The 21892-nt window shown below is 41.6% G+C and overlaps 1 protein-coding gene across 6 annotated transcripts in view; it reads left to right on the forward strand.

Moving 5' to 3' along the window:
- ralgapa2 (Ral GTPase activating protein catalytic subunit alpha 2) overlaps nt 1-21892 on the forward strand; it is a 93998-nt gene that overhangs the window by 11668 nt on the left and 60438 nt on the right. For 5 of the 6 annotated variants that reach the window (XM_052086487.1, XM_052086493.1, XM_052086489.1 and 2 more), the window contains exons 2-20: nt 3380-3490; nt 3730-3779; nt 9908-9965; nt 11370-11413; nt 11588-11768; nt 11897-12012; nt 12488-12626; nt 13233-13441; nt 13910-14155; nt 14360-14542; nt 15103-15237; nt 15314-15462; nt 15683-15794; nt 15964-16201; nt 17645-17824; nt 20131-20277; nt 20579-20695; nt 21580-21662; nt 21760-21850. In XM_052086487.1, the coding sequence (XP_051942447.1) occupies nt 3380-3490; nt 3730-3779; nt 9908-9965; nt 11370-11413; nt 11588-11768; nt 11897-12012; nt 12488-12626; nt 13233-13441; nt 13910-14155; nt 14360-14542; nt 15103-15237; nt 15314-15462; nt 15683-15794; nt 15964-16201; nt 17645-17824; nt 20131-20277; nt 20579-20695; nt 21580-21662; nt 21760-21850 (2589 nt within the window). The remainder of the gene's footprint in view (nt 1-3379; nt 3491-3729; nt 3780-9907; nt 9966-11369; nt 11414-11587; nt 11769-11896; nt 12013-12487; nt 12627-13232; nt 13442-13909; nt 14156-14359; nt 14543-15102; nt 15238-15313; nt 15463-15682; nt 15795-15963; nt 16202-17644; nt 17825-20130; nt 20278-20578; nt 20696-21579; nt 21663-21759; nt 21851-21892) is intronic. The other variant, XM_052086490.1, reaches the window with a different exon arrangement.

A 21892-nucleotide genomic window follows, 5' to 3' on the forward strand; every position in this document is an offset into this window, starting at 1 on the left:
TCATGGGTTTCCAAGGAATAAATGCTGTACTTTTATGGACCTTGTGTCATGGTTCATGCTACATCCTGAGGGAACTACATATGGATCAATATTCTGATTGGACCTTTCATTTTTAATGTTCTGTAAAGCGCTTTGCTACAACTGCAGCAGCTGTGAAGGCTCGATATAGATAAAGTCAAGTCAACAGTATTTATAGAGCACTTTCGAACAGCCATCGCTGCATACAAAGTGCTGTACATGGAGCGATTTAACATACACAATAAACAGTAAGACGAATCGGTAATAAAGGGGGTGGAAAGCACCAAACAGTAAAATCAAGGACAAACGATGCCGAGTCGAACGCCAAAGAACACAAGTGAGTTTTGAGGATGGCTTTAAAGATGGGCAGCGAGGAGGCTTGCCGAATGTTCAGTGGGAGGTCATTCCAGAGAGAGGGACCAGCAACAGAAAAGGCTCTATCCCCTCTGAGCCTCAGTTTAGGTCTTGGTACCTCTAACAAAGACTGGTCCACAGACCTGAGGCGCCGGGCAGGTGTGTAGGGGCGGATGAGCTCAGAGAGGTAAGGTGGCGCGAGATTATTCAGAGATTTGAAAACAAAGAGGAGGATCTTGAAAATGACTCTAAAATGAATGGGGAGCCAGTGAAGGGATGCCAGAGTGGGAGTTATATGCTCCCTCTTACGAGTACCAGTCAAGAGGCGAGCAGCGGCATTCTGGACAAGCTGAAGGCCCTTAATGGAGGACTGGCTGACTCCAAGGTACAAGGCATTGCAGTAATCCAGCCGGGATGTGACAAAGGCATGAATTACTGTCTCAAAGTGTTCATGTGAGAGGAGAGGTTTTATTTTGGCCAGCTGTCTAAGGTGAAAGAAGCTTGATTTAACAACGGCACCAATTTGCCGATCGAGTTTGAAATCACTGTCCAGTTTAAGGCCCAAGTTTGAGACCGTTGATTTCAGATAAGGAGACAGGGGGCCCAAGTCTACAGGATGGAATGTACAAGGGCCACTGGGACCAAACAATATCACCTCTGTCTTCTTTTCGTTGAATTTCAAGAAATGTTGTGCCAACCAGGTTTTGATTTCTTTCAGACAGGATAGGAGTGGCCTTATTGAGAAGGCGTCTTTCTTGCTCAGTGGGACATAGATCTGGCAGTCATCTGCATAGCAGTGGAAGGGAATACCATGTTTCCTTAAGATGGAACCCAATGGGAGCAGATACAGCGAGAACAGCAAAGGCCCCAGAATTGAACCCTGTGGAACACCACATGACAGGGGAGCAGTGCGTGACTCAGAGCAGCCAAGGCTGACACAAAAGGTCCTGTCAGCTAGATAGGACCTAAACCACTCAAGAGCACTGCCGCCAATGCCCACCAAGTGCTGCAAACGAGTCAGCAGAATACTGTGATCCACTGTATCAAATGCTGCAGTTAAGTCCAATAAAACCAGACACACGTGGTCTCCAGAGTCATTTGCCAGGAGGATGTCATTAGAAACGCGTAACAGGGCTGACTCCGTGCTATGCATCGTCTTGAAACCTGACTGGAAGACCTCCAAGATGTTATGTTCATCCAAGAAAAGTTTCAACTGCATGTGCACCACTTTTTCCAGAATTTTCGAAATGAAAGGCAGTTTGGAAATGGGCCTGTAACTTGACAGCACATCTGGATCAAGACCAGGTTTCTTGATCAAGGGTTGGACCACAGCATGTTTAAACTGTTGGGAACTACACCAGAAGAAAGGCTGCTGTTGATGATATCCAAGACCGATGCACCAACACTCGGGAGAACCTCCTGAAAGAAGCGTGGGGGAAGAGAGTCGCAAGGGGATCCAGATGGCTTCGTCTGGCGAACTACATGCTCCAAAAGCGCCAAGGACACAGTATCAAAAGAATTTAGTACAGCTGAACATGGAACATGGACAGAGGGGTCAGATGCAGTATTTGAGACCGGAGTCCTAGCTGTAGAGACCTTATCAATGAAAAACTGAAGGAATCTGTTGCACATCTCGGGTGAAGAATCCGAGCAAGTAGGCAGAGGGGGTTTGAGTACAGAATCTATTGTTTTAAATAGTGCGCGTGGGTTGTGACGGTTAGCTAGAATAAGGTCCGACAGATAATCTCTTTTGGCCTCTTTTACTGTGAGCTGGTAGTTACGCCAGCAGTCTTTCCAAATTTGATAAGAGGCATGCAATAAAATAAAAAATAAAGCTGTATTGTACTATATTGTATACCTTCAGAGTAGCTCCATCTAGTGGATGCCCAGCACAACCACAGCCACTATTGTCGCTTCAATTCTGTGCGCTTTATTATACTATAAAACAGTTTAGGCCAAAGGCCATTCATTGAAAGTACGATTTATACTCCGAAGCGCCGTATAGTGCAGAAAATACGGTCATCGAAAAGTCATCGATTGTCCATCAGTAATTATTTTTGATCAACGATGAATCAATCCGATAGCTTTTTTTAATTGGAAAAAAGTGGTCCCAGCTCTTTTGGAATGTTTTGTAGTCATCAAATTAAAAATTAGCAAGTGTTTGTAAAAAGAATAGTTGTCCTGCAATTCATCAATGGTGTCGCACCATCGCAAATGTAATCCTTTCATTCATTCATTCATTCATTCGTCTTCCGACCTGCTTGATCCCCACTAGGGTCGCGGGGGTGCTGGAGCCTATCCCAGCTGTCTTCGGGCAGTAGGCGGGGGATACCCTTAATCGGTTGCCAGCCAATCACAGGGCACACAGAGACGAACAACCATCCACGCTCACACTCCCACCTAGGGACAATTTAGAGTGTTCATTCAGCCTGCCACGCATGTTTTTGGAATGTGGGAGGAAACCGGAGCACCCGGAGAAAACCCACGCAGGTCCGGGGAGAACATGCAAACTAATCACCCATCAAAAATGCTGTGTCCTATCACATGAGAGTTTACAACAAAAATAGACCTTTTTGAGGAGGAAGCCAGAGCCAACTTCTTGCCACAAAGCTTTATCAATACCAATACTATATACTGTATTATGCTTTTCAATAGTACAGTATTTATAATTTCTTATGTACCTCCGGCTAAAAAATGACGCGTGAAAACAAACCAGACTTAAATAGCACTAAACGATATTGTTTTTATAATTTTATATGTGACTGAAAATATTGTTTCCTACTAAAAACACCAGCGGTAGCGGTCACAATTTTTTCTGTCGTAGCAAGTTGATATACTGTATGTGCTGTCAGTTGCCTTGGTGTGCGGGTTTTTTTTTTTGTTTGGTTGGTTTTTTTAAAATGCTACTGTCCAGACATTTTTGCCCATGTCGCTTGGTGTGTTTCAGGCCTTAGACAACCAAAATATATTCTACTGCATTGCATTTATGATTTCTTTTCTTTTTCAGATATCATCGACAAGAGTGAGCTGAAGCTATTCTTCGAGAGCAATGGTTCGCAGATTTATTTTATCTTCTATGAAAATTTCATTACACTGGAAAGCAACTTAAAACAAAAAGGTGGGTTCAAGCTTTTTCGTTCAATAAATTCAACTACCTGTACATATCTTCCTGCTGTGTGTCACAACAAAAGAGTTAATTGTCCTCTTGTCTCCCACTAGTATAGCATTTTAAGTGATTGCTAAGTTATGACAATGTAATCAAACACATAGTTTACTGAATTTCACTGCTGACGGGAATTTTCACATTAACTACACTATTTTATTTTGAAGTTGAAGCACCTTACTTGGTTTTCTCAGGGATCAAGTCTCAAAGGGAGGAGCTGGACTCCATCCTCTTTATTTTTGAAGTAAGTTGCTCTTTTCTATTAGTGTGACTTTAAGACCTTTCTAACATATGCCAGTGCCTCGATATTAGGGTGAGAGTTGTCCACCCTCACAGTTCACCTGAAACGGTTGTAACAAAACAACTTGATCCTTGACAGGGGAGAGGGGACTGAGCTCAATCATTTTCTAGCTTAACTTTGTGTTATGGCCCTTCCCCCGGTTTTACCCAACAGTCTTGTGTTGCACGTACAGGTTAAAGTCCTCCACCTTGTTTTTTTCCTATCTGACTGCAAAGACAGGTCCAGTGTCGCATGCACAGACTCAGTTCTCCAGTTACATTTGCTCAAGGAAGAGCTGTAAGGGTGGCAGAATATCAAATTGGGGTTGTGAAGCATTGTTAATCATTACAAAGTATTTATTCTTCTCTCAACACTCTTAGGAGACGTATACAGGAATGCTCTTTCCTCGTGGTTAATATTAAGATTGTGTTGGAAATACCTCATAAAAGAAGAGAAGGGTGGACTAAGAAAGCTACAAATCAATATAAATTTGTCCAGTGCTTGAAATTTAAAAAAAAACTACAAACATTGGGTGTCTTTTATCCAGGCAACCTGGGCTTGTGCCACAAAGTACTAATGGTGTGTTGAAGTGTTCTTTTGTTGTTGTTGTTTTTTTCATGATTCCATGCTTTTTCCCCCCCTATGAATTGAGTGATTTTGTTCCCCCTCTTTCCTTTGTCTGAACAAGCGACTGTTCCTGAATGAACATCCCTTAAGGGTGGATGTTTCCGTAATTTCTGTTAGGAGTTGTACTCTTCCTCCATTTTTTACTGTGACAAATTGTGGTAACAACACAAAGCACTCTGCTGGGTTTGGAATAGAATATGATGTGCATCTATTTCAATTAGGACAACAAATGCATTATATTAATATATATGAATGACATTCAGACTTTGAGAAAACCTGGGTAACAGACCAAACTTCCTAAATTGTCCTTCAGTGTTCTTAGTGCCAGCACAAGATAATCTCCTCAACTGTACGCACACTCACAAATTGACCTCTAATTTAAGCGTTAATTCATGCCTGCTGCATATGTATGCAGTTTTTCTCAAACAGAACTAATATTGAATGCAGCTGAACCGTCACTTGTCCCCTTTTAGCTCCTGTCTGTGACGACGTGCTCTTTACTCCTGTACTCGGAAGAAAAGCCTTGAACAGCGTATATAGGAGAAAGACATTGTTTGGTCCTAAGATCTATTAAATTGAGTACACATTCTTTACGCCATAATAGATCAAATGTGTTCTTATGGATCGTGATAATGTGACACAATTAAGCATTAAAATTAAATCAGCATGTGTCCTCTATTCGTTTGGATGGATATAGTTGGTCTCAATAAAACTGAAACATGTAGTGCTGACTCACAAAGTTTAATCTCTAACCTTACTTACCTGACTACCAACTGCGGGTTGGAATTACATAACCGTCTTGCAACACGAAAAGGAGACAATTCTTTCACGCTGCCTTGCACATTTGCATTCAAAAAGCGGCTGATAACATAGACGGCAACTCATCTTCTCACTGTGTTTGATTCGCACAGCTATGCGAAGACTACTTTTCAGTTATTATAAAGTATGTGACTCCTTTTCTCATGGTGCGGGAGGCGAGCAGAGTACGTACTCCTGTTTTTGTCTAATGAGGGGCAGACCCTCACAGGCACGATCATCCATTCCTGATTACCGGTACTTTCCTTGGATTTCTTTTTGTCTAATGCCATAAAAGCATCTGCCAGAGTATCTTATCATAGGGCAGCTTTTTTAAAAAAAGATGAAAACCCAAATAAGATAATGCGGTGGTGAGGGTATTTTTTTTTTTTTTTTTTTTGGTGTTGGGCTCAGAACTGAAATCAGAACTCCCATGTAGTTCTCTTACTCTGATTGTCTGTGTTTGGACTAAATTGGTATTATCATCTGATGTTCTCATATCAATTCAGAAACTGTAATATGCTTTTACAGTCAGCTGTTTTTGCAGTCACAAGACAAGTTTGAACTTCTGCCAGGATTGAGTGACTCCAGTGTGTTTATACTCCCATATGCTTGTACATGACCTTATCTGCTGACTGCCTAAAAGCAGCTCGATCCCTGCGTCACTGTGAATGTGGGACATAGGAAACTTGCACATAGAAAAAAAGAAAAAACCCATAGGAAACTTTGTGCACATCCATTTCCCTTCATTTTCTCGACAGGATACAACCTTGCCGTGACCCAGCCGGTTTTGAATCAGCATTTTTAATTTCCTCTGTCATCTTCTCTTTGAATCCTCTTCTCTAGATTTAATAGGTGACTTGACTGCATTTCATATCAAACAGTGGGTCTCAAATTAGGGTCCCTGGCCATAATTTGGAGGTCCGCAAACCAATTTGCAATACAGTTTAACACACACATAAAACAAATATATTAAATATATTTGCTCACATCAATAGTAGATGCCAACATGGATTGATGGATGGATGGTTGGATACTCATCCCTACTTTAACTTCAGGCCAATTAAAACTCTGACAAGGTTGTGACATATCACATAAAGCTGATATTCCTGCATGCATGCAGTAGTTTGAGCTCTCGTATGCATTTTTCTCTTGTGGAGTTGTACGGGTGACAGGTGAGGCAAGGCAGTGTTGACAAAGTATTTGCAGAATTGAAGCACATACAGTAATTTCAGGTCAACTGTTTACATATTGCTAAATGACAGCTTTGCAACATATAAATTAGTAGCTGTTCCATGTCTTTGACGATGTACGGTATAACGACTGCTCGTGTAAACGTGAATGGCTACGGACTAGCAGGAATTACAAACAACAAATGGGTGAGAAATAATAGAAAGAAACTCAGGACATTGAATCAATCGCAACTGGACTACTCTCTTCGTCTTCGATGACGTTTTTGTTACTCATCTTAGTGGGATTTATCAGTTTACGCAACAAGGCTTGGTCAGGACTGCGGCCGTCTGAGAATGAAATGACCCGGCGGAATGGGAACATCCACAAACAAAAGAAACAAACGAAATTCAATGTCATTGACAGAGATGCATGCAGTTACCATAACATTTTCATTAGCGCAGTATAAAAACAACTCTCTAACGCGGAAAAAAAAATTCCATCCACAATATATCATTTTCCAGGCGGCAAAATGCACTTTGGTCTCGTAATGTCCATTCATCCGTTAGCCAAACTTCTTAACAATTATGAAATATGTTCAGAGCACAATATTAAGAAAAATGAACACCGAATTATCAACCATTCAGGACCGTGATTGAAACGCAACTTACAACACGCACTGTCTATGCGGAGCGGAGTGAAAGATAGGGATCGTGAAACTCCGAGCTTGTCGGTTGACCTCAACCTCTGTCACAAATATCAAAAAATTTTTGTTCAACATTAGTACATCGTAAAATCGCCTTATAATGTGGTTCAAAAACATCTATTATATTAGAACATCCCTTTCATATTATAATATCAGTTTTCCCCAGTCTTTCCAAGTTTTCCCAAAAAACAAACAGCCAACAGTCGTGTATTTAGTGTGTGTGTTTTTTCGAGGTTTGAAAGGAATCACTGAAAACTAAAGAGAAAAGAAACGTCATTTGCCATCAACCACCTCATGTAGAAGGAATAACAGATTTCAGCTAATTTATATTGATCTGGATTGAAGCAGTGAGTGGAACCCGAAACATTGTGTGACTTAATGAAAATTATTATTCATTAAACCGTGTATTAACTGTACAGCCATTAATTTTTATGATTAATGTGAATTATAGTAAGTAATGCTTGTATTTTGAGTCTTTTAAACTACCTTAATGCTGAGTGAGTTTGTATTGGCATTCAAATTATCTTATGTTTTATTTTCCTCTTCAGTGCCTCCGTGTTTCCATTGTTTGTGGTGGTGGGGTGTTGGGGGGGGGGGGGGGTCATTATGGTAATGATTCAGATAACGTTGTGACGCTGCGGTCTGCTGCACAAGCGGAACCACAGCTGAACATACAGTGAAGCGACTCATAGGCACGAGTTTGTTTGTTCGCCGCTCCTGCCATCTACCGGTTAGAAATAAGAATACACTCAATGAGCTAATTTATTCCCAAATTGCTTTGCTTGAACTGCTGTTATTATTTGGAGGTTACATGGCATAAGCTTTTTCAAACACATGATTGCACAGTGATTACAGAGCTTCCCAATCAAAGATTTTTGATAAAATAACAAACCTCCGTTATATGAGGGTATCTCAAATTCCTTAATTTTTACACTATTATTTTGACTCCTTCCAGGTTTTTAAATTCCACTTGTATAATTGTTACACTGCCATTGCTATTCCCTGTGTTCAATTAATTGATCTCTAAGTCAAAGGAGTGTGAATGAGCAGAAGCTCTTAGAGTCCATGTTTGTCAAAAAAAACCCTCATGGACCTGTATTCTGCACCATGTTTGGGTCCTGTAGCGAGAAGTCTAAGCACGGATCATGTAAATGTCCTAAGGCTGTAGCAGCAGCACCGTAATGCTCCCATCGTTATGCTGCCGTATGGCTGCAGCTTATCGTAATTCCGGCAACCTTCGTAGTACAGAGGAGTCTGCTTTCGCCTTGAATCTGCCAGTAAATTCCTCATTGTTAGGACCCCCATTCTGGCTCCATGGGGAGTCTTTTGGAGTGAGCTTCTCCATCTCGTTCCCGCTCTCCTTTCCCGGTGCTCTGTAAGTGATAGAAATGGGGGTGTTATTGTGTCTGCGAGTGCGCACAGACATCAACGTTGGGGAAAGCTTAACCATGCTACCCTGCTGGGTTACAGCCTCGGATAATATGCCTCCAATCCCAAGGAGACAGACAGAGAAAGGCCAACACAGATCCTGTACAGAATTGCGATAATCAAACGCAGGCTCTATAGCAAAGTGCAGGTACACGTCTTTCAGCATCGCTGCTGTCACGATAATGAAAGGGATTTAGTCCCAAGGACAAGGACGGAAAGTTAATGATGGAGAAAGAATAGGAAGTTGTTGACAAACCAAGTCAATCAAAAACAATCAATGATCTCTTGAGTACGACGTGGCAGCCAAATAGTAAAATCATCCAACATCAGAAATACTTTGTGCAAAAGCAATGTTGAAACTTTCAATGTTGGTTAATTCCACATGCAATTCTATATGGGCACAGAGTAATCAAGAGATGTCAGGCTGAGGGGCGGTGAGCAAATAGTCTCCTCAGGACGGGGATATCCCATTTCCCCTCTGTAGCTTGCATCCATATTCCGAACTTCATCACCACCCGTATTGATTGCCTTAACCGTCTTCATGAGTCCCTTCCTTATTTTGGATCAACTCTCTTCTTGTATCGTCTTTGTTGTTCATTTTAACTTTTATTGTGTTGTTGTTATTCCGTAATTTACACTCTTGGTATGAATATTATTATTGTTTGGCGTAGTAGCATCAGTTTCCCTGCTTGATAAAACAAAGAAAGTGGTGGCTATGAGCAGGTGATAGTTTGTTTTTGCAGAAATTTTCTTTAGTACGGTATTTAATATCTTTTTAGTTTTGTCATCCAGATGCAGAAGTACAACAAGCTCCTCTGGGGCAAGTATTGCGCTCCCCTTTTTTCCACTTTTTGGACCATGGCAGGCTTGACCTCTGACTTAAAAGCATGAAGTCTTTCTGGTTCACTGATTTTGAGTTGATGAGCCCTTGGCCTATCGCTCACATTTCAATAACTGTTGTGGACTGTGTGTGAAAGCACAGCGCACGTCCTCCATCTCCCCAGCAATTTTTAAAATCTGTCCAGATAAGAGGCCGCTAACCTATACTACTGCATTTAACGGTAATGATAGGCTGCTAATAGGTTAGGGTGGTCTAATTGAATTGCTTGGCAGTGAGGGGATGACATTTCTCTGTACTTTGGCATGTTGTGTAGAAGAAGGCAAAGAGAGTTAAAGGGCTGAGGTCCCTAAGTGCATGCTTGCCAAATGGTACAGCACAAAAACAATCATTGCTCATTGATTAGATAAAATACACATCGACAAAGGCATTCTGCACTAGTCTGGAGTATTTCCTGAAATGTTATAGTACTGTAGTAAAAATTATTATTTGGCTTATGACTAACTTTGCATAATTTGTTTTCAACAGAAAATTCTGCAATTTCTGCCAGAGAAAATCTACAACCGGTGGCAGTTTCACAGTATAGGTATGTGGCGCTCACTTTTTTCACAAATGAAATGTGAAACATTTCCTTTTTACCGGTAAATAGAGTTTAGCAATATATCGCGGTACCTGATTTTTCATCACTATGCTCGCAAAACATTTGAGATGTCTTCGTTTTGCACACCAAAGAAAAAAGAATTAGTCTTTCATTGAATTGAAAAGAAAAGTGCTAATTAGGACTTTTTTGTAATGCAAATAATTAATTGAATTACCGTATGCTGGAAAGTGTTCAGGCTGATTAACTCGTGCGCCTGACAGTGCAGTGGTGCAGGGTTCGATTCCGGCTCGGGCCTTCCTGTATGGAGTTTGCATGTTCTCCCTGTCCCTGTGTGGGTTTTTTCCGGGCACTAAGGTTTCCAATCCACATTCCAAAAACATGCAGGGTAGGTTAATTGAACACTCTAAATTGTCCCTAGGTGTGAGTGTGAGTGCGAATGGTTGTTCGTTTCTGTGTGCCCTGCGATTGGCTGGCAACCGATTCAGGGTGTGCCCCTCCTCCTGCCCGAAGACAGCTGGGATAGGCTCCAGCAACCCCCGCGACCCTAGTGAGGATCAAGCGGCTCGGAAGATGAATGAATGAATAAATTGTCCCTAGATGTGAGTGCGAGCGCGAATGGTTAATCGTCGTCTTTGTGTGCCCTGCGATTGGCTGGCGATCAGTTCAGGGTGTACTCTTGCCGGAGATAGCTGGGATATGCGCTGGCACACCCCACGGCCCTTGTGAGGATAAGCGGATCAGACAATGGATGGAGTTCAGACCCCCATAGAATGAAAAGGACCGTGCAAGTTGTGACAACCCCAATTAGAATATTTCATTGTCTGCATCATCACCGCAACAGTCATGGCTCTTAAACATCCATTTTTAGTTTACATAACATTGCAGCTGCTATTGTCCTTGTTCTAAATTCATATACAGTAGAACATAATCGTTTAATTCACCCCTCAATTCAAAGAAATCATGACAGTAGACTTAAACTGTATTGTGTATCCTGAACACACTTTCACAGAGGTAACATTTCCTGGGCTGCCTGTCGTTTCCTCTCAAGACATCTCTCTCTCTCTCTCTCTCTCTCTCTCTCTCTCTCTCCTTGTCACACACAACCCAAGACATTTAGTAATCAGAGCTTTGTCTTCTTTGATTGCAGCAGACAGCTTCTATTAATGCATGTCACTGCCAACGAATGTTCATTTTCATCAGGAAAATGTTATTCAGCTACCCCCCCCAACCCTCCCAAGACCCCATCAAGGCATATCAAACCTTGGTTGCGATGACACCTACACCTGTCCATTTTGCAGTATTTGTTGTGATTGTGAGCATCTGTGTGTCTGTAGGTATGGTGAATATTAGGCATGCTTACCATTTGTTGCTTGATTTTTTTTTTGTCAGGTTCTATCCTGAAAAAGCTTCTACACACTGGAAATTCTTTCAAGGTAACACCAATCTAAAAATAGAATAAGTACATGTCCATGGGTAAACGGTACTCCACTGATGTCACTTGGCAAATTGTTCCGGTTTTCCACATTAACCAGAACCACTGCTTCATGCTTTCTCCTCACACCATTTTGTGTTCATACCTAATACTCGCTCTGTGAATGTTGGTCTAGATCCGGTGTGAGGGGATGCGTCTCTTCCTGCTGTGGCTGCAAGCCTTGAGGGACAATTGTGCTGAGGAGCAGTTCCTTATCTATGCCTGTCTGGTGCCAGGTTTCCCAGCAGTGCCCTCGTCCAGGGGGCCTTGCACCCTTGACACGATCATTTACAACCCTTTCTCCAACCCACCTGACGGTGAGCAAGGAATGAATACAATGTCTTATGTCCTGCTTCATGCTTATTTTTTACCCCCTCACCCAGTTCTTGCTTTAAAATAGACCATGATGCGGCTCTTTTCTCATCATATATGTCAATGTGAACAGCTAAAGTGGTGCCTGAAGAGATCACCCCGCTTGTTCCAGCTGTGACTGGCGAGAAGGGAGCAGATGACCAGACTTGTTACGTCCTTGAAACCCTTCTCAAGTTCATGGTTATCCAGGTAATTGATACTGTTTCAAGGGAAATGACACAGGACTATATTTGTCATCATATTTGCCCCTTGTCCACACCTCACCTAAAGTGAATTGATTTTGGTAGTCCTGATGATTCATTTTAAAATATTATTGAAAAATATGACGTAATGTTGATTGATATTTGATGGATACTATAGTCTTGATTTATTCGCGTGCTTCTTTACTTCGTTAATTGACATGAGCATTTTTTTCCAAGTGCTTCTATGTTTTCTAATTGCTTATAATAATGACAACCCAAACATTATGGCAGATATTAAGGGTTTACAGTCATTCCATTTGCACCAAGGCAATGCTAATTTCCCTTTTCGAGCTATTTTGAAATACAATGCCTTCAATCTTTTATGCAGCAAACAATAAACGGTGACCGACTGAGTGATTATGAATTCAACTCCACTCCCTGTCGCCTGACCTTGTCAGTCTTTGTTCTGTCTACCCTTCCAGGCATCCAGCTTAGAGTGGCGGAACAAAGAAAACCAGGAGACAGGCTTCAGGTTTCTCTTCAGCCTGTTCAAGAAGTACTACCTTCCGCATCTCTTCCCCTCCTTCACAAAGCTCACAAATCTCTACAAGCCTTTATTAGGTAAGCAGGTGTTCATCACATTCGATAAATATGTCACCAGGAATTACTGTGTCACTGTATTCTGTCTGGTGGGCAGCACAGTGGCGATCGGTGAGCACTTCTGCCTGGATTCAAATTCGGTCTCTCGCATTCCTCTGTGGCATTTTCGCTTTCCCCCAATACTCTGGTGTCCTCCCACATTCCAAAAACATGCATGGCAGGGTAGCGGAACACTCTAAATTGTCCCTGGGTGTGGTTGTGAGTTGCGACGGGCTACCACACAGTTCGGGGTGTACCCCGCCTCTCACCCAAAATCAGCAGGCGTGTGCTTCAGTACAATCGTGACCCTAATGAGAATATGCAGTACAGAGAATTGATGGATGGATGTATTGTCTGTTTTATGTATGACAGAAAAAAATCACATGTATTAATACTAGCATATACTGTAGATTTCTTGTCTTATCTGCTATCCAAGAGGAGTGTCAAATCTGCTTTTGCCACTTAAGTTTTAACCCCTCAGGACACAAGCTTTCCTGTGTCATGACTCATTCTCTCTCTCTCTCTCTCTCTCTCTCTCTCTCTCTCTCTCTCCCTCCCCCCACCTTCCTCTATTTCTTCTACAATTAGACCTCCCACATCACAGACCAAAACCCTTGTATGTGCCAGTGACAAGGAATAACGAGAGCACCTTCTGCACTAGGGACCAATACCTGGCTCCCCGTGTAGCCTTCATCACCTGGCTGGTCACTTTCTTCCTCAAGAAGAAGTATATCAGCAGCGCTGCAACAGCGCAGAATACAAAGAATGGCCCTGAAGTCCTTCCCAAACTCATCCAGGTGGGAATTGTGCAAACGTGAATGTTGGTTTTGCGGTTACTTAAAAGCACTGTCAGGTCCCTTTATCCATCTTATTCTTATAATCTGCAATACTGTGCAAAGGTCTTGGGTAATCACCAGCAAAAACAACCAAACCATTTTCATACAAGTCAGTCAATGATTGGTGCATGAAGCAAGGAATAAAATGCTGATAATGTGGGTAAAGACAGAGGAGTATTCACAATTGCATTCACTGCTATAAATGCAACATGTCCTCCTTGCAGAGTCATATTTGAGCTTTCCTTCTGTTCATATTCCTCTATAGACCAAGTATTCATCCGTTTATTAGTTAAAATTGGAAGAAGCAAACAAAGAGAATTCTCAGGGCATTGAATTTATGTTACAATTGGAGTCTCCCGGTTAGACCTGGTACTCACATGTATGTCCATTAAACGATGTACTGTATCTCACAAGTACAACGTTCTCCAGACTGTCACTGCAGGCAGTAGCAGCCAGGAAAAGGAGAAGGAGAAGACATCAGATGGGGACACAAACGGGCCGACGGGGGAGCCTGAGAAGAGCCACTCCAACAGCAGCACACTCTCAGATCGACGGCCCAGCGATTCCAGTTTATGTAGCATTGAGGAGGAGCACCAGTACGTCTACGACATGGTGCATGCCATCTTACTATCCACCAGGGACAATGTGAATTTTGTCAACGAGGTCTTCCACCAGGTATTTATCACACTCTTGTCAAGTATTTGTACTTCCTTGTAAAATGGACGTAATCTAATTACCGGTACATTGCGTCTGGTGAGTTTGCCTGGAATTAAAGGAATTACGCTGTTCTCTGCTGGCCGTGTGTTGCGTAGATCCTTCCAGCTCACACAATTATGCATCATCATCACAAATGCAACAATTGTGTTCTTCTCTCCAAAGGCTTTCCTGTTACCATCCTGCGAAGCATCGGCGACCAGGAAGGTGATCAAAGTGTACCGAATGTGGATACTGCAGGAGAAGCCCAGCTTTATGACTGAGCCAGACAAAACTGCACAGGATGATGAAGTCGATGGTAGCACCGAACAGATACTCAGCACAGAGAATAATAACATGCAAGCACAGGTATTGGTGGACATATTTCGACTATTGCATTTACTGGAAAAATGCATGATCATGAAATTGTGGAATCTTAACATTTAGAGTGTGTGCCGATTACCACACACTGTTCTTGTCATTTATAATGGGGCTGAAAATGTGTATGTAATTCACATTTGAGTTTTAAATTGTGTGAGCTTGGTTATTTTTTGAATTAATCAAGCTGTTGGTAATTTTATTTAAAGGAGAAGAAGTTAACACAAAATATTTCTTGACAATAATATGTTCTAAATGCGGCCCGACTAGTTTAGTTGTGATTAATATTGGGTTTGTGGGATATAATTTAAGCAGCAAAATCCACGTTTTTCGTCATCGCATGGGGCGGTTATTTTACCACTTGGTGTTGATTGAAAATAATTACAGTTGCTCAGGGCTCAGGTAACAACCAATCGTGCCTCACCTGTTTTCTGAGTTTGGTCATGTGATGTTCGTAACCTCAGCCGTATAATGTGTCCTGCAAGTTTCTGACATGGGTTCTGTTTTTGAATTATTGATCTAATTTTGAGAGGTTGACTGTCTTTTAACAGATACTTGAGAGTCACGGGCACAAGCGATCATCAAGTTGGGGAAGGACCTACTCTTTCAGCAGTGCGATCAGTCGAGGTTTTCTCACAGAGGAGAAGAACAGGGATATCAAGGCGGGCATCCAGCCCACACTCCAGGTCTGCCTTTATACATCGTTTTTACATGTCTGTCATAATACTAGATTCCTGTATTCATATGTCTCCAAAATTGTAGGTGTTCCTGACAAACTCTTCAAATGTTTTCCTCCTTGAGCCATGCCAGGATGTGCCCAAGCTCCTAGAGAATCAGATTGAGGTGTGCAAGTGCGTCCTGAACATCTACCGACACATGATCATGGAGCACACCATGAACACAGAGACCTGGTCAGTATTATCTCTCTCTCTCTCTCTCTCTCTCTGTCTCTCTCTCTGTCTCTCTCTCTCTCTCTCTCTCTCTCTCTCTCTCTCTCTGTCTCTGTCTCTCTCTCTCTCTCTCTCTCTCTCTCTCTCTCTCTCTCTAGCATAAAAAAAATATATACAGTGTGTATGTGTGTGTGTGTGTACACACATACAGGTTGTATTTATTCCTTTCCATTATTTTCAGGGAGCAGATGTTGCAGGTCCTACTGAGGATCACTGAAGCAGTGATGAAGAGGCCATCAGAAAACCAAAGAAAAGACGGCTTTGCTGAAAGTTTGGCATCCATCCTTTTTCGCGTATGTCTGCCCTTGACAAGTGTAATATTTATTTGATCAATTCATCAAATATTTTTTAAATGAGTCAGGAGAAAGATAAGACATTACAAACTGTAGGTGGTTTCTTTTGTCACATTGTAGCGTTTGAACTCGATCTGCGTATTCATATTTGTTCTTATGTTGCATTCAGACCATCATTGTGGCATGGGTGCGAGCCAACCTGTGTGTGTACATCTCTCGAGAGCTGTGGGATGAGCTGCTTTCAGTGCTGTCCTCTCTAACTTACTGGGAGGAGTTGGTGACAGAGTGGGCCAGCATCATGGACTCGTTGACGGCTGTGCTGGCCCGCTCTGTTTACGGCCTAGACATGGCCAACCTGCCTCTGGATAAACTCAGTGAACAGAAGGAGAAGAAGCAGCGAGCACGTGGTGAGGAAGACAGCAAAAAAACAACAACAACAACAATCAAGCACAGGCACAAAAAAAAGTTATTGCATTTTTATAATTTACGTAATGTAGTCAACAGATGTGAAAATTTCACCTCGGTATAGTTCAGTCTGTCCCTTTCGTTTCTGATACAATACTCCTGCAATTCAGTTGAAAACTAAGTGGACTATATTACAAAGGAAAATATATTTAATAAATTAATGTGGTTGGCCCAGCTGTGCACTCTCTTTTATATTTCGTCACATAGCTGTATTCCTAACTTTTCAAGTGCGTTTCAACACACATAAATATGTAGCCTGGTAACAAAGTCATCAACATGAAAATAGCTGCTGAATTACTGAAGCGGGTGCCACTTTTTTTTCTGTCTACATCTTTTTACATGGTTTTTGCCAAGACGGGAATCAATTCAAATACAACATGCATTTCTGGGGGGGGTTTTCCCCACTTGCAACATATAAGTTTTATTACTGTGGGTGGTGTCCTATATCTGCTCAGTTAGAAGCGCGAAAAATAAATAAAAATATTAAATAGTGATAAAACAGAGCACTTAAATCCCTATTAAAATTCCTAATATTTGAAGCTCAAATCTGATCCTGACAAGGTCCGATAAACAATATATGACAAGACATGCAGAAATATTACGGCAAGAATTTGAGCAGTGGACTCATTTCTAGTAAATGCATCCTCTTCAACCCCAAATCCAGTGAGTTCTCATATCCATGCATGGAGCATTTCTGACCACAAACATGGATCCAACCCAAATTCTGAGCCTGACTCATAGATTTGAACTTTCCACGGCAGTGGTTGCTGCTGTATTGGTATAACATCATGCAGCCAACCTTTTGCCAGTGTAACAAGTTGCTCAGCCCCTGCCACCCTCAAGATAGGCAAGCCCCCACGACACTGAAGCCAAGGAATTGCCGAGACCCCGACGCAGACACCTTGCCGAGAGCCTGGAGTTCACCCCTTCCAGCATAGCCCAAGCGCTCAGGCACACCGCTAGGGTGCTCGCAGGGTAGGCCCCAAGGAACCACCAGAGCACAATACACACACATACACTCGCACACGCACACACACACACACACACACATTTACACAAAAATCCTTTTGAGCTAAGTCGTGCCTGCAAGCCACGCAGCCACCATGCCACACAGTCCTGACTGCATGGATAAAACCTTCTTTTAATGCTATGTAATTACATTTGAAAAGTACAGTACAATAGCAATGATTTAAAAAAAATATTCAAATTGTAATTTAATTTTTTTCCTTTGTTTGAAATAGAAAATGTCATTACAGTATGAGAGAATGTGTCACATTCTCATACCTTGATCTCTTAAAACAAAATTAAAAATTTACCACAAAAAAAAGATGATTACCAAAATAATACTGAAATGGTGAAATACTGAAGTGTTCTCTCCTTTGCAGGAGTGATTCAGGATTCCCAGAAAGGATCCGCAGTGGCACGTTCCTTCTCACTAAGTTGGAGGAACCAAGGAGACCTAGGTGGGACAGGAGTTCAGGAACCAATGAGGATTCGTTCTGCCACCACGTCAGGTGCTCCTGGTGTGGAGAAGGCCCGCAGCATTGTGCGACAAAAAGCTTCTGGTAGGGACTGATTTATTATGACAAACTTGTCATTGTCAAATGAAACATTATCCACCTTTCATCAAAGCAGGTTGTTCAAATAATTTCTAATTCGATTTGAAATTATATTCTGTTAATAGAGTTATTGTTGTTGCTATTCTATTATCGAGCCCCAATTATGACTGTTGCTAGATTTAGTTGAGGCCATAGTAGATTTTATTTAGGTGAATATTTTCTTGATCCTCTGCCTTTGTGTAAGAAGCTGATGCTACAAAGCTTTTGGTGCTCTCAGATTCATTGACTGTGAGAGGTCCATGTATACACCAGCCCAGGTGCCAATGAAAAGCCAAACACCAATAAGAGAAAGCCCCAGCAGATGGCCCCTATTGTCCCCCTCGCATGTCTTTGCACACTGACTCCATTTCCATGTCTTGACAGGATGTCAAAGGCTGGCTTAGAGGAGCCATTGTTACAGTTCAGTCCAGACGCAGTAATGGCCCTTATCTGATGGAGATGTGGCAGGCTCATTATAAGTTGAGAAGAGTAACTCGCTAAAATGCATTTCTGAATTTTTGGTCTGGACTGAATGGGAAAGATAAAAGAGTCAATCCCATTTCTTTTCTGCAATTACCCGTAATGCTCTGAAATGACGAGCTCGGTGAACAAGTAGCAGAATTTGAGCCTGAAGGAAAAAAGTTCGGAGTGCGTATGCGTGTGCGTGTTTGTTTGTAATATATGAAAAACAACTGCTTCAAATTCCATGCCCTTTCTTTGGGCCTAAGTGGATTTTCCCCAATGATCTTCAAAGGCACCATGAGCCCCTCTCTCTTCTCCTCCAAAGAACGTCCACGCTTCATTGTTTGGCAGTTTGTGATAGTTTCATTAAAAAATTTATTAATGCTCATTAATATGCATTCCTGGCAAACAATGGCAGACACAATATATCACCCACTGAAAGTAGTAAAAAAGTACTGAAAAAGACAATAGCAATGTCCCTTTTCATTGCTCAAATTGACATTAGGCTTGGAAGTGTCAACCACATCCAACAGCCATGCCTCGTCGTTGACCGTCAGAAATTGGTTCTATTCATTCATGCAAATACAAACTCCTCTTGTTGTACTTTAACAAGTTTTACTGTGTCAGTGCTGTTTGGATTTAAGTACCGGTAATTGAAATCTAAATTATAATCTTGCAAGATACATTCATTATCATAAAGGTAGTTAAAAACCTTTGCAGTATCGGGCTGTAGTGACTCCTCTGGGATCTTACTACACCAGATTTACCAAGTTGACTACATCTTTGGACAAAAATATGATTTAGATGCAAATAAGGTATAAATGTAAAATCTCAACATGATTTTCTGTCTCTTTGTCTGGTGAAATCGGATTCTAGCCGTCAGTGTAAACATGAGAACAAACAACAATCTTAAAGAGAAAGTCCATCCACAAATTATCTTTAAATTAATATGCTCTATGCGCCTCCACTCGTCTAAACAAGGCATTTGGATTAATATCGTTGCTGTGGAATATAATTTCAGCAGCAAAATCTACCCGTTCTTAGGCATTTCAATGGCTGGCCATTTTGCCACATTGTGTCAACTGACATCACAGTTGCTCAAGGCTCAGGTAACGACAAATCATGGCTCACCTGTTTTGTGAAGATGAGTATACTGTAAAGATTTTTTCAGTTGATGTTCCCTTTAACAATTACTGTATGATTCAATTCAATGTTATTTTTATGGCACAATTCACAGCAGAGGTTTTCTCAGAGCACTTTACTCATGGAACAGGTCAAAGACCACGCTCCCCACTTATTTAAAGACTAACTGTGCCCTAACTGACCTTCACATGAGGAACCACTAGGTGACAGAGGCAAGGAAAAACTCCCTCTTAGGAACAGACCTGGAGAACACCGAAAACTCAATATGGGGCGGCCGTCTGCTTCGCCCGGTTGGGTTAGAGAGAAGATAAAAAGAGTATAGATTTGTATTGCAATGCCCTCAAGTTGCTTTATGTGCCCATGAGTTTGAGTGTTTAGACTACTGTGGGCACATTTGGAAAGATAATTTTTGATGGTGAAAGAGTGTAATGCGATATCTCAACAATGTAGTACTGCATAGTTCTCAGATTTATCAGGTTTTCAGCATATATCTTCAAACATATCACGTATTTTGAAAGAGAACTCAAAAATCACTCTACGGGGTCTTTAATAAATGCATCTTTATGTCTTTAATGTGCTGGGGGCTGTACTCCATCATTTTTAATACTGTCTTTATTCTCTTTATTCCTTCCTTTTTCGCATTCTGTTCTCTCTTTGGCTGATGGAAGCTAAACGAAGCCAGTCCATCAGCAACTGTGTTCACCTATGTGAGGTTTTGCCTACTACTAAAAGCGTTCCTAGCCTGCTCCACACTGTGAGCTCTTTCTTGCCTGGTATCTCTTCTGGTAACTCAACTTGCTCTCACAGACTCTCAGGTAAAGTGTCTTTGGAGAGGTGAATGTACAGTATTTGTGTGTTTGTGGCCTCCACCCATCCTGTATCATTCACCTGTCGTCCCATCATCAACTGTCTTCTGTACCACTAACTGGTGCAGAGGGTTTGGAGTGTTTCCACAGACTTTCCTGTGGAGAAAAACCTGGGCTTGCGCCTCCCATTACCACTGCATGTGTGCATGCCTTAATTTTTGTTTGTATTTACACGTCAGGATTTGTAGACAGGTTGATTGATCATTTCACCATTGCTTCATTTTATGCTCTCTTTTGCCCTGTTGTCCAGACGTGGAGGAATGTCAGCTCTCAGAAGGGGGAGAAGAATTAGGGGGAGGAGATAGCCCGCTCCTTCGTAGCAGCAGCACCTCAGACATCACGCAGCAGCTTTCTGACACATTACAAGGTACAAACCTACAGTGCTGTGAAAAAGTTATTTATCTATCTATCCATCTATCCATCCATCCATCTAACGCTAATATGACATGTAAATGTACAAGAGGCTGATTTTATTTCTTAAGAAAAAAAAAGTCCAACGCTGTCTGGTCCGATGTTGAAAAATTAATTGGTTGCTCATTTACAAAGAAGGTTTTTGTCATGTCGGTTATACTGTACAACGCTGCCGAAAGCTCTTCTGTGTGAAATTTCTCCGTCACCATCTCTTCTACTGGATGCATCTTTGGTCATAACTGCAGCACAACTCCCAAATTAATTCATTTATTTTTAAATGCCACGACAGCAAGCGCCCACCTTGCGTTGCAACAATTGTAATAAAAATAATAACCTCTTCAACAATCAAACCTGAGAATTCACGTATTTTCACAACCAAAGGACAGCACAGCATTAAGAGATCAGCATGAGCGCAGACTTTGATAGTTGGTGGCCGGTGTCTGTGACGTGTCCTTACCGTTTTAATCAATGACAACATAATACGTTTTTACAATACTAATCTAGTTTTTTTCCTCCCTTGTATCTCAAATTAGCTATTAAACATGATTTTGAGGTTGTGTTAATTTTAGTGCCGAGCTTTATGTGATAGCATTATCTCGAACTAAAAGTTCAGTCTTCATTGTAAATATATAATACAGTATATACTATATATAGAGTCAACAATTGGCAGGTGCCTGGTAGCTTGCAATATAAATATTACAATCTACAACAATGCACATCCATTCATAAAGTGGGTTGGACAAGGAAAAAGTTGTCGTGTTTTACATGCAATGTAATCATATCTGTGACCACATTTTTATTCCATCTCTGTCTCTATTTATCTCACGTCCTGCTCTCCAGCCCAGAAGAGAGAGCCTTCACCTACTTCCTTTGGTTCCGATAGCGGAACATCAGAGAGGCGGGAGTGCAGTGAACTGCCAGTTGTGAGAAACCTATTTGGATTGTAATGTTGCATCACCGGTGTCGAAATAGAATGAATGACAATGCCAATATATTCTTTCTATTTTCTTGTGCTCGTAGATCCTGATCCGCCAAAGCAGCAGTCCAGTTGAGACAGAAAATAGTGCTGAGGGATATCATCACTACTCAAGGGCCAAGCTCAGAGAGAAAAGTGAGAATAAAGTCTCTGATTATGTCCTCATCTGACCTATTA

The sequence above is a fragment of the Hippocampus zosterae genome, chromosome 14 (assembly GCF_025434085.1).
Source record: "Hippocampus zosterae strain Florida chromosome 14, ASM2543408v3, whole genome shotgun sequence".
Lineage (NCBI taxonomy): Eukaryota > Metazoa > Chordata > Actinopteri > Syngnathiformes > Syngnathidae > Hippocampus > Hippocampus zosterae.